Source organism: Lampetra planeri, unplaced genomic scaffold, assembly GCF_965212315.1.
Source record: "Lampetra planeri unplaced genomic scaffold, kcLamPlan1.2.h2 scaffold_837, whole genome shotgun sequence".
Taxonomy (NCBI): domain Eukaryota; kingdom Metazoa; phylum Chordata; class Hyperoartia; order Petromyzontiformes; family Petromyzontidae; genus Lampetra; species Lampetra planeri.
The window spans coordinates 26,192-37,621 of NW_027615659.1; the positions used below are offsets into that span (position 1 = coordinate 26,192).

General features: G+C 51.1%; 3 protein-coding genes across 3 annotated transcripts; 1 reads left to right on the forward strand and 2 right to left on the reverse strand.

The window, feature by feature from the left end:
- The first annotated feature begins 380 nt into the window (after positions 1-380).
- On the forward strand, positions 381-5,626 carry LOC144742051 (kelch-like protein 31). Its single transcript, XM_078624553.1, is given in 8 exon segments — positions 381-440; positions 480-694; positions 1,166-1,314; positions 1,826-2,172; positions 4,191-4,269; positions 4,272-4,489; positions 4,572-4,747; positions 4,819-5,626. Coding segments are annotated over 8 exon segments (2,052 nt in total).
- Positions 5,627-6,904: 1,278 nt separating this feature from the next.
- LOC144742052 (large ribosomal subunit protein uL5) lies at positions 6,905-10,461 on the reverse strand. The gene is made up of 6 exons (XM_078624554.1): positions 10,295-10,461; positions 8,447-8,655; positions 8,262-8,368; positions 8,042-8,173; positions 7,203-7,313; positions 6,905-6,934 (listed from the first exon to the last, which is right to left on the reverse strand). Exons 1-6 carry the CDS (start codon positions 10,459-10,461, stop codon positions 6,905-6,907), a joined length of 756 nt encoding a protein of 251 aa, XP_078480680.1.
- Positions 10,462-10,467: 6 nt separating this feature from the next.
- LOC144742053 (elongation factor 1-alpha-like) lies at positions 10,468-11,427 on the reverse strand (the record flags this gene model as incomplete). Its single annotated transcript, XM_078624555.1, is given in 7 exon segments — positions 10,468-10,592; positions 10,661-10,754; positions 10,756-10,875; positions 10,877-10,921; positions 10,994-11,055; positions 11,058-11,249; positions 11,325-11,427. Coding segments are annotated over 7 exon segments (741 nt in total), but the record flags the coding sequence as incomplete, so codon positions are not given.
- Between the last annotated feature and the right edge of the window lie 3 nt (positions 11,428-11,430).

Here is an 11,430-nt window from a genome sequence, read left to right on the forward strand (position 1 = left end):
TGGTCAGAAACAAGACAAGTATTCTTAGTAAGACTTTGAATCTGAAGCTTTCACTACCAGGGTCAGGGTGAATGAATGATCCGTTCAAAACCTGAATCTGCTCAATTCCTCGGTCTTCGCTGTCTCATTCGACCGTTTACACACTTCGAACACGCCGGGGGTCAGAGGGTTTGGACAAACTGGAGCTTTCTGCCCTGACTGTGTTTCAGGTGCTGACGACCCAACGGGAACCACCAGCACAAGTGGCAGGAAATCGGCGCCGATCCACGTCGGCAAACGTTGGGGACTTATTTTGTTGATCGGTTGGAGCGTGAGCAAGTGAAGCAGCGTCCTCGTCAGTCCAGAGGTCAACCGGGTGAACGTAGACTCAGCACAAGACCATGGCGCCCAAGAAGAAGGTCTCCCGCCAGAAGAAGGTGACCTCTGACACCGTCTCGCCAGTCGCCATGGAGACCAGCCCGACGCCGCTGAAGGTGGAGCGGCGCGGCGACGGTGTGGTGGTGCTGGAGAGCGGGGTGAAGAAGATCGAGCAGATGGCGGCGCTGGACATCGCTCAGCTCAACAGCCTCAACCTGCCGCTGCCACCGCCCGTCATCAAGCCCGGGGAGAGAGGCCTGGGCCTGGGCAGCGAGCTGACGCGCCCCCTGCACGGCAGCGCCCTGCTGGAGGAGCTCAGCAAGATGCGTCAGGAGAAGTAGGTTCCATCTTCTTACAGCACAAGAACATTCTCTGGAGTACTGTAATTAGGTGAATTTTTTAAAACCAAAATCCAAAAACGGTTCCTGAAAGTTCAGAAGTGTCCCTTTCCATCCAAGTTGCTGCCATTACGGTAATAACTGACAGCAACATGGCAGTTGTCAACTTTAAGGAATGGTGTGATGACACCGTGGCGTGTCACAGTAAGAAGGTTGGGTTCCTGTCGGTGTGGCGTTGTTTCGTGGGTTTCCTCTGGGTACTCCAGCTCCAGTGAACTGGTTGCTGTAAATCGCCCGTAGTGCGTGTGCGACTCGTCCCGGGTGTGACCCACAGTTGACCTGTTGACAGCGGGGGCGTTCTCCAACCAGCGCCTTCACTGTGAACACGGCGTGCCGTGACCTGACCCCCCAGGGACAAATGAGGTTTGTTGAACCGACGTGCTCAGGTCATCAGGGCTCCGTCTCTCCAGGTTCCTCACCGATCTGGAGTTGGGCTGTAAGACAAAGGCCTTTGACGTCCACAAGCTGGTCATTTCGTCCGTGAGTCAGTACTTCAGAGAGATCCTGGCCAAAGACCCCGACATGAAGCGCCTGGAGCTCCCGTCCCTCTCGCCTCTCGGTACGAACCACAAGTCACCGGTCACATGTCACACAGACAATAACGGTATAACGTGTATTCGTATGATAATATTCGTCCGTTCGTCAACCTGTAAACAAACTGGATCCCGGTTCAGTCGGACACAAACGATGAAGAAGGTCCCAGGCTTCTCTCTATGTGGTGTTTTCCTGCTCTCCCTGTGTCTGTGTGGGTCCTCTCCAGGTACTCCATCTTCCTCCCCCCTCCAGCAGCATGCTGAGGTTATCTGGTCCCTGTGAATCCCCCGTAGGTGTGAATGTGAGCGTGAATGGCCGTCTGTCCTTCAGCTGGTGACTGGTTCAGGTTGGACCGAAGACAGGTAACTGGGATCAGCGGAAGAAGATGGACGGACGGACGGACGGACGGACAAATGAATGACTGGACGTTCAACACAACTTCTTGATCTCACCCAAAGCCTCCTCAGCAGCCATTCTTCTTCTTCTTCTTCTTCCTCTCCAACAAAGTTTGTTTTTCTTCTAATCAAATGTCTCAGGTCTGGCCAACGTCATCACCTTCGCCTACCTGGGTCGTGTCCACATGTCCCTCTACACCATCGGCTGCACCGTCTCGGCCGCCGCCACCCTGCAGATCCCGCAGCTCCTCAAGATGTGCATGGACTTCCTGCTCGCCGAGCTCAACGTGCAGACCTGCGTGTACATCTGGAACATCGCCGCCGCCTACAGCCTGCTGCCCGTGTGCGACGCCGCCCGCCGCTTCGTCCTGGAGAACTTCCTGCAGTTTGCCGAGACGCCGCTGTTCACCCAGCTGACCCTGGAGCAGCTCTCGGCCTTCCTGCAGGACGACGCGCTGGTGTTGCCCTCCGAGGTCGCTGCATTCCGGGTGAGAGGTCAAACCGCTGTTTGTTCGTCCATTTAACTCTGACGGATCGGCGAGGACGCGTCAAACCCGTCGCTGTGGCCTTCCGGCTATTTCCATGCGGGCGTAAAATCAGAGGCCGCAGCAGCTGCTCCGAGCCGAACACGGATCCTGAGTTTGAGCAAATCCCCAGAGAGCAGAAACAGCTGAGGGGGCAGAGAGGTGATATTTATAACCAGCTGATGTGACTCTTTCTTCGGGGGCCGCGGCATTTGAGAAGCAACTTGTCTTTTACAAAAACATCAAATGCTCAACAGCTACGAAGGGAGAAAGTCTGAGGATCTTCTTCTTCTTCTTCTTTCGGCTTTGTCCCTCTTCAGGGGTTGCCACAGCGAATCACCGATTTCCATCTTTCCCTGTTCTCTGTATCCTCTACTCTGACTCCAACTACCTCCATGTCCTCCCTCACTGCATCTATAAACCTCCTCTTTGACCTTCCTCTCTGTCTCCTACCTCCAACTCCATCTCTAACATTCTCCTACCAATGTATCCACTGTCCCTCCTCTGCACATGTCCAAACCATCTCAATCTAGCCTCTCTAGCTTTTTCTCCTAACCTTCCTGTCTGTGTTGTCCCTCTGATGACCTCATTCCTAATCCTGTCCATCCTGGTCACTCCTAAAGAGAATCTCAGCATCTTTAACTCTGCCACCTCCAGCTCTGCCTCCTGTCTTCTGCCTATCTCTAGTGTCTCTAAACCATACATCATAGCTGGTCTAACCACAGTCCTGTAAACCTTTCCCTTCACCTTAGCTGAGACTCTTCTATCACAAATCACTCCTGACACTTTTCTCCAGCTGTTCCACCCTGCCTGCACCCTATTCTTCACTTCTCTTCCACAGTCTCCACTACTCTGCACTGTTGATCCTAAGTACTTAAACTCCTGCACCTTCACCACCTCTGCTCCCTGTAACCTCACTCTTCACTGGTCTCCCTTTCATTTATGCACATATACTCTGTCTTGCTACGACTGACCTTCATTCCTCTTCTCTCCAGAGCAAACCTCCACCTTTCTAGGTTCTCTTCCAACTGCTGCCTACTCTCACTACAGATCACAATGTCATCTGCAAACATCATAGTCCAGGGAGACTCCTGTCTGACCTCATCTGTCAACCTATCCATAACCAAAGCAAACAAGAAGGGGCTCAGGGCCGATCCTTGATGCAGTCCTACCTCTACCTTGAAGTCTTCTGTCCTTCCAACAGCACACCTCACCACTGTTCTACTACCTTCATACATGTCCTGCACCAAGCCAACATACTTCTCTGACACTCCTGACTTCCTCATACAAAACCACAATTCCTCTCTTGGCACCCTGTCATATGCCTTCTCTAAATCTACAAAAACACAATGCAGCTCCTTCCTACCTTCTCTGTACTTCTCCATCAGCATCCTCAGTGCAAATATTGCATCTGTGGTGCTCTTTCTAGGCATGAAACCATACTGCTGTTCACAAATCTCCACTTCCTGTCTCAACCTGGCTTCAACTACTCTTTCCCAAACCTTCATGGTATGGCTCATCAACTTTATCCCTCTGTAGTTACTACAACTCTGTACATCACCCTTCTTGGATGAGTTAGTCAAACTTCATGCTTGTTTGAGCTCAGGTTTCACACTCTGAAGGAAAAAAAAAACACCAGAAAGTTGTTGTTTCTTGGTGAAAACTGAATCTGCATTTAAATTTCATCTCCAAGAATCGGAAAAAACACCCTCCAGCAGGAGTTACCCGGTGTTGGTTGCTAGCCAACTACAACGGAACGACATTCCCACTGACGACAAATAAAACCGTTGTAATACTGACAGATAAGAGCTACTGACGCCATATTGGTTTCTGAGCTGAGTCACAGGTCAGCTGTCCGAGTTCAGGGGGTGTTCCGTTTGCAACTTCCTGTCTGAGCAACCGAACAACTGAAAAATGTGTGTTAATGACTCAACATTGCCTCTTGAGGCACCAAATGGAATGACGTCTCGCTCTCTCTCCAGCTCACCATGAAGTGGCTCGACTTCGACGTCACCCGTCAGGCTCACGCCGCCGAGCTCCTCTCCCACATTCGCTTCGAGACCATCCGGCCAGCGAGCTGGTGAGCCAGATCCAGCCGGTTCCCCGCATGATGCTGGACCCTCAGTGTCACCGCCTGCTGGTGGGCGCCATGAACTACCACCTGCTGCCCTACCAGCAGAACACCCTCCAGTCCAGACGCACCCAGGTCCGCGGCAGTCAGCAGACCCTGCTGACCGTCGGAGGGCGTCCGTCCCTCACGGAGCGAGCTCTAAGCCGCGAGGTCAGAGCGTCCACCCGGTGTGCTCGCGCTCAAAGCGAAAGCCCTCGGTAACACCTCATCGACCTTTGACCCCGGTTTCCAGGTACTGTGGCGGGACCCTCGGGAGGGAGGGGCCGCCTGGCGCCATCTTTCCCAGCTGCCGGCGAAGAGCTTCAACCAGTGCGTGGCGGTGATGGACGGCTTCCTGTACGTGGCCGGCGGAGAGGATCAGAATGACGCTCGCAACCAGGCCAAGCACGCCGTCAGCACCCTGAGCAGGTAGGAGCACCCGGAGGTGGACTCGTTTCCCGCTGGAGTTCGAGTGGTGACGCGGCCTCTGCGCTCCTCAGGTACGACCCTCGCTTCAACACCTGGCTCCACCTGGCCAGCATGCGCCAGCGCCGCACCCACTTCTCGCTGTCGGCCAGCGGCGGACGCCTGTTTGCCATCGGCGGGCGCAACGTGGAGGGTCTGCTGGCCACCACCGAGAGCTACCTGCCCTCGGCCAACGCCTGGCAGATGCGCGCGCCCATGGAGGTGCCGCGCTGCTGCCACGCCAGCGCCACCCTGCCCTCCGGGGACGTCCTGGTGAGCGGCGGCTACATCAACTGCGCCTACTCGCGCTCGGTGGCGTGCTACAACGTGGAGACGGACACCTGGACGGAGAGGGCATCGATGGAGACGCCCCGCGGCTGGCACTGCTCCGCCACGCTGGGAGGGAAGGTGTACGTGGTGGGGGGAAGCCAACTGGGGCCCGGCGGCGAGCGGGTGGACGTGACCACCGTGGAGGTGTTCTCCCCGGAGAGCGGAGGGTGGAGCCGCGCCGCCTCCCTGCCGCTGGGCGTGAGCACCGCCGGTCTGTCGCCGCTGTCCGACAAGCTGTACCTGATGGGAGGCTGGAACGAGGCCGAGAAGCGCTACAAGGCGGCCGTGCAGACGTACGACCCGGCGACAGACAGCTGGTCCACGGCGGAGGACCTGCCCGAGCCCACGGTGGGCGTGTCCTGCTGCGCGCTGTCCCTGCCGCCACGCCACGCCCCACGGCGGCAACAGCACCGCAACACCCCCGCCCACGAAGACCAGCAGCAGCAGCAGCAGGGGGCCAAGAACCGCAGCAGGGAAAACAGCATGGCGCCATCCCAACGCGTCACAGCGTAGAGAGCAGAGGCGGGGACTATTGGATGGTCTGGAGAACATCTGGACCACGTCTGGTCTTTCTCAGTGACCATTAATTTAGACGAGTTTAAAGGACGAGGACAGAATTGGACAAAACCGATGTAAACCGATGAGATGTAGCAGCAAGTTTTAATCAGTAAAATCTAAATTAGATAATCTAAGACACAATTCGATCTAAATCCCATGAGCGTACTGAACGAGGGCTCGACCGGTCGCAGGTGCCCAGCGGGCGAGTTAGCGATGGAGAACAGGAGGAAGTTGAAGTCGGGCAGGTGGAGGTGGAGAAAGAGAACAGCAGCAGGCTGTTTAAGAGGGTTTGGGCTGTAAAGACGTCACTGTGAATCCACCGGAGGTGTGTGTATAATCGTGTATTATAGAGGTGTGTGTGTGTGTGTGTGTAGCTGTGAAAATAAGCGGGTATGTGCGGACCGTGTGAATGAGTGTGTGTCTGCTTTAGGAAAGGAGCCATTCACTTTCAATTTATTCAGTAACTCATTTTTCATTCACCCTTCATCATGTCAAATAAGCCAGTTTATTTATTGGAGGTTATTTTTCAGACGTAGTGTAGAAGAAATATCTAAAGTAAATGTAAAAAAAAAAGGATGAACACATTTAAGTGGATTAAAGGGTGAATCAGTGACAAGCGAATCCTAAAAAAAATGTACTCAATTAAAAAAAAAAGCTTTGAGTCAGACAATTACCGGAAAATACTACATAATTCAAGCTATATCAGGTTAAAAACAGGCTGTGTGAGGACTAATATCTGGAACTCATTCAAACTCAAGCCTCCACGTAAAGAACCAGTGAGATTTAAGTTCGCAGAAAAATTAACGTGGTTTTTCTCCTCCTGACGACAACGTGGTTGTTGGGTTTCACTGAATAAAACTAATCTGATCCAACCCCCCTGATTCTGTTTCATTTATCTACAAAGGACTTCAAATGGGGCCTACGGCTGAACTCAGCAACGGAACATTAAAATGAAATGGAATTAAACATTTTGATGTAAAAATAAGTCAACGAGTTAGTGGGGTCAGTGCAAATCCTAACTTTTTGTTTAAGGGAGTTGTGTGTTGCCTGGCAACCCTTTCATATCGTGACAATGGCTGACTACAGCGCCACTGTATGATTGAATTCTGTTTTTTCAACGCTCCGGAACCTGACAGCTCGTCCGTCACGCAAAGACAGGAAACAACAACAAGACACCTGGCTGTTTTTTTCTATTTTATTACTTTGTTACAAACAAGATCAGAAGGTGGTCCTTTACTTGCCGGGGAGGATGATACCGTCGTACTGGAAGGGGAAGAAAAACAAACAAAAAAACTCAAATGTTAAGTCTGACCTAAAACAGACTAAAACTTTAACAAGAACAAACATCCTTTTAATCTGGATGAAATCTTTCCATTTCTTTTCCCTGATAATGTCTGGACTTCACAGCACAGCTCAGCGGTGTGTTCTGCTGGCCGACACTGACCCCTGCTGGTGGAAGCAGGTAAACCAAACTCCAAACTCCAGCGGCATCTCTTTATACATCCACAAACTGATCGAGGTTCACACTCACTTTCTGCTGGAACCAGCGCATGGCCTCCTCTTTGCGGATGCGGTGCCTGAAACCGATGCGGCCTCTTTTCCGCTTCTTGTCTGCGATGCTGAAGCCTGGTCGGCCCATGACCTGGGAACGAGAGGAGGTCAGAACGTCCCGCGGGCCAGCGGAGGGATTTGAAACCGAGCAGCTCGGTCACAGACTCAACTGACACGTTTGAGCAGTTGAACGTTTCCTTTCACACTCTGAACCGTTTGTTTCTTAACACTGAATGTAACATTTCCTCAGAAGACAAGTTGATATTACAACGCAAAGAAACCAACTTCTAAATTACAACACTGAGGGCCAACTGATGTTGGAGCACAACTTTAAAATCAATCGATGCTGAACCGTCATGACAGAGGCTGAAAACACTGAACGTGACACAAAACCAGCGAAACAAATCCCAACAAACCAACCACTGAACTCTTGATTCCATCCACAAACATACTGAGCTTTGGAGGACGTGTGGTTTCAAGTTGTTTGCTGATTGTGAGCACACGACAATATTTGGACGATGAAAACTATGAAATTTAGACGCGCCACTGAAACTAACTGGTCAAGTCTGATTTTATTTGTGTCGCAACAAACCACCCCAACAGTTATCAGTTGTTTTTTTTTTGTATTGTTTGTTTTTTACGCCAAGACAGCTAAGTTGGACGGGGTTATGGGGTCACAGTGGATCCCTGGTGTATACGGAGTAATTAACAGTCAACTCAGAACCTAACAAGTAATTATTCACAGCTTTCACATCCCAACTCGCATCCTATTGTTCTAACAAGCCCGTAGTGGAGACGGTTGTCTCTGGGGTCACTCACCACGTAGAAGTCCAGTCCGTAGATTCCGATGCTGGGGTCGTACTTGATGCCCAGATCGATGTGCTCCTGGATGCCGAAGCCAAAGTTTCCGGTATCTGAGAAGTTGTTCTTCCTCAACTCGTACTCACGCACCTGCGACGGTCATTCACAAAATAACTTTATATCATCTTACAACAACTAAAGATCCATGAAACAGGAAAAAGAACCGGCACTTCCTGACCTTGAGTCCCTTCTCCAGGATCTCCTCTGCTTTGGCTCCACGGACGGTGCAGTGGACAGCAATCTTTTCGTTTCTGCGGATACCGAAGGATCTCACGGTGTAGCGGGCTGCAGCGCAAAGACCACCATCAGAACACCTACAAATCTGGTCTTAATCAGAAGAAGACCACTCCATCCTCCACTAACCCTTGGAGAAGACGGGAGTCTGTCCTGTGAGCTGCTCCAGCACCTTGGCAGCCCGGGTCAGTCTGTCTCCACTCTCACCCACACAGATGTTCAGGCAGAGCTTGCGGATGCGGAGCTCTCTCATGGGGTTCTCCTTCTTCTCGCCCTGGTCCTGTGGAACACAAACACACAGACGGTGAATCCACCAACACCGTGTCTGCTTCTGCTGCCTTTACAAGTTAGCAAACTGAAGTTAGCTGAACGTCAACGTCTGGTCGGCTGCAGGTTTCTGTGTCTGTGACTTCAAGTGTCAAGCTGTGACGGACCATCACATGTCCAACCGGAGGACATGCCCGTACATATCACGGCTGCTAGCATTACAACAGAGCACACAATGGACACAGATGCTCCAAACTCTGAGCCCAACAGCGGCTTGGACAGGTGTCAGACGTGGTTCGTGAGTTGTTCGAGACAACATCCTTCTGTAATTTCATCTTAGGAGCCGGCACAAAGCGAAGAACCAGGCGGCGGTGTTTCCCGGCTACTAGCCTGTTAGCATGTCGCCGTCCCGCTATTAGCACACTTTCGTGACAATGGCCGAAGAAATGGGACGTTAGTTGAATCATCCGTGTGTGTTTGTGGGCGCCGGTGAGCGGAACAGCCGCGGAGACGATTACAAAGCGCCGATGATTGTGGATTTCTACGCCAACATCGTATTTAATGGACGTCGAATGATGTGGGGCACTACTCACCGCCATGTTGGATCACTAGAAGAGGACGTCACGTTTCCGGCGACGCGCATATATACTAAAGTGTTCACCGCAAATTAGTCCGGGCGAGAGCCGAGGAAGACCCAGAGGTTCCGCTTTTCGCAATGCTGGTAAAAAAAATAAATTTTAATTTAAAAAAATAAATTTTAATTTTAAAAACAAAACAAAAAACCAAAAAAGCCAGTGTTCATCGGTTAATATATATAGTACCACCATTTATTTAGTTATTCTATACTAATATAGAGGATAAAATAGATAAAATAGAGGATACAGAGAACAGGGAAAGATGGAAATCGATGATTCGCTGTGGCAACCCCTGAAGAGGGACAAAGCCGAAAGAAGAAGAAGAAGAAGAATACTAATAAAGTTATAACACAGAATTTGGTTCATTATTCAGTTATAATTTAATACAAACAATGCATACGCCATACGTCATAAACCAGTGAAAGATATTTTACTGGTTAAATATATATTATCACACAAAAGACTATATACACTAATATGGCTATGCTAAATGTACTTTGCATTTTTTATATCTGTATTTATTGTATTCATATTCAATTTTTCTGTGATGTTACTACTGCTGTTTAAATATTTTTAAAATTTATTTATATTTTTTTTTTAAAAATTGTAATTGGTTAAAGGATTGTGGAAGTGTGTCCAGGACAAGTACTGAAGGCATCTGAAGGGGGATTCCGAAGAAGGTGGCGAGATCTAGAGCTCTGAGAAAACATGGGTGACATTCTCCAGATGTCCTTCTCAGGGTTCTCCAGGGTTCTCCATCTGGAGCAAGAATCAGACAGGAAGTCGTGTACCTGTTCCTGATTTTCTCTCTCTCACACACACACACACACAGACTAGTTTGTGCATGTTTTGATTCCTATGGGACATCCTGTGACCATGACTGTCACATTGGCATTAGTTCATTGAACTGAATGTACAGTCTACATATAAAAATGACGAAAAAAGGACTCTGACCGACTCCGTTTGAAATGTGTCGTGATGTTTTTTGAGTTAATAAGCACGCAAAAAGGGAATTTTACAATGTTTAATTTTTTTATTGTTTTGGTATAATCATGATCCTAATTAAGGCACAGGCCTTCCTTTCCTGCGGAAACTTTTCCGATGGGTTTTAATCAGCATAAGCCAGTCCTTGAGTAGATAGCTCTGCTCCCAGCAGAGGGCGCCGGGTAGCAGGAAAGACGAGGGGCTGTGGCGTCCTGCCCGCTGCTGCTCAGGCACGATGTTTCCTTGGGCGTCCTGCATCACGGTTCATTTCTTCTTGTCGGCCTTCTGTGCAGACTTGGTGACCTTTCCACCGGTGGCCGCCTTCTTCTCCACGGTCTTGATGACGCCGACAGCCACGGTCTGCCTCATGTCCCGCACGGCAAAGCGACCTGGAGGGAGGAGATGGACGTCAAAGATATAGAACTGAGGAGAAGAGAGATTTATCTTCATCAGCTACAGGGGTTCCAGCATGTCACTCACCCAGTGGGGGGGTACTGGGAGAAGCTCTCCACACACATGGGTTTCCCAGGCAACATGGTGATGATGGCGGCGGTCTCCGGACTTCAGCGCTTTGGGGTTGTCCTCAAGCTTCTTGCCGGAACGACGGTCAATCTTCTCCTTGAGCTCACTAAACTTGCAGGCGATGTGAGCGGTGTGGCAGTCGAGCACGGGGGGCGTAACCCTGGGAGATCTGGCCGGGGTGGTTCAGGATGATGACCTACGATGAGGCACCAGACAGTCAACGTCTCATTCGCCCCCTCCCCACCTTTACGTTCTCCACCGAACTCACCTGGGCGGTGAAGTTGTCGGCCTGCATCGGGGGGTCGTTCTTGCTGTCGCCGGCCACGTTCCGCGGCGGATTTCCTTGACGGACACGTTCTTGATGTTGAAGCCGACGTTGTCGCCGGGGAGAGCCTCAGACAGAGACTCGTGGTGCATCTCCACCGACTTCACCTCAGTGGTCAGGGCAGGGGGGGCGAAGGTGACGACCATGCCGGGCTTCAGGATACCGGTCTCCACACGGCCGACGGGCACGGTTCCAATACCTGGGGAGGAAAGTCACACGTCGAACAGACCTGCTCTGCCGATCACCTTATTCACGGCCTGTCGACTTGACTTACCTCCAATTTTGTAGACGTCCTGCAGGGGCAGACGGAGGGGCTTGTCAGTGGGGCGGGAGGGGGGCATGATGGAGTCCAGAGCCTCCAGCAGGGTGGTGCCGCTGGC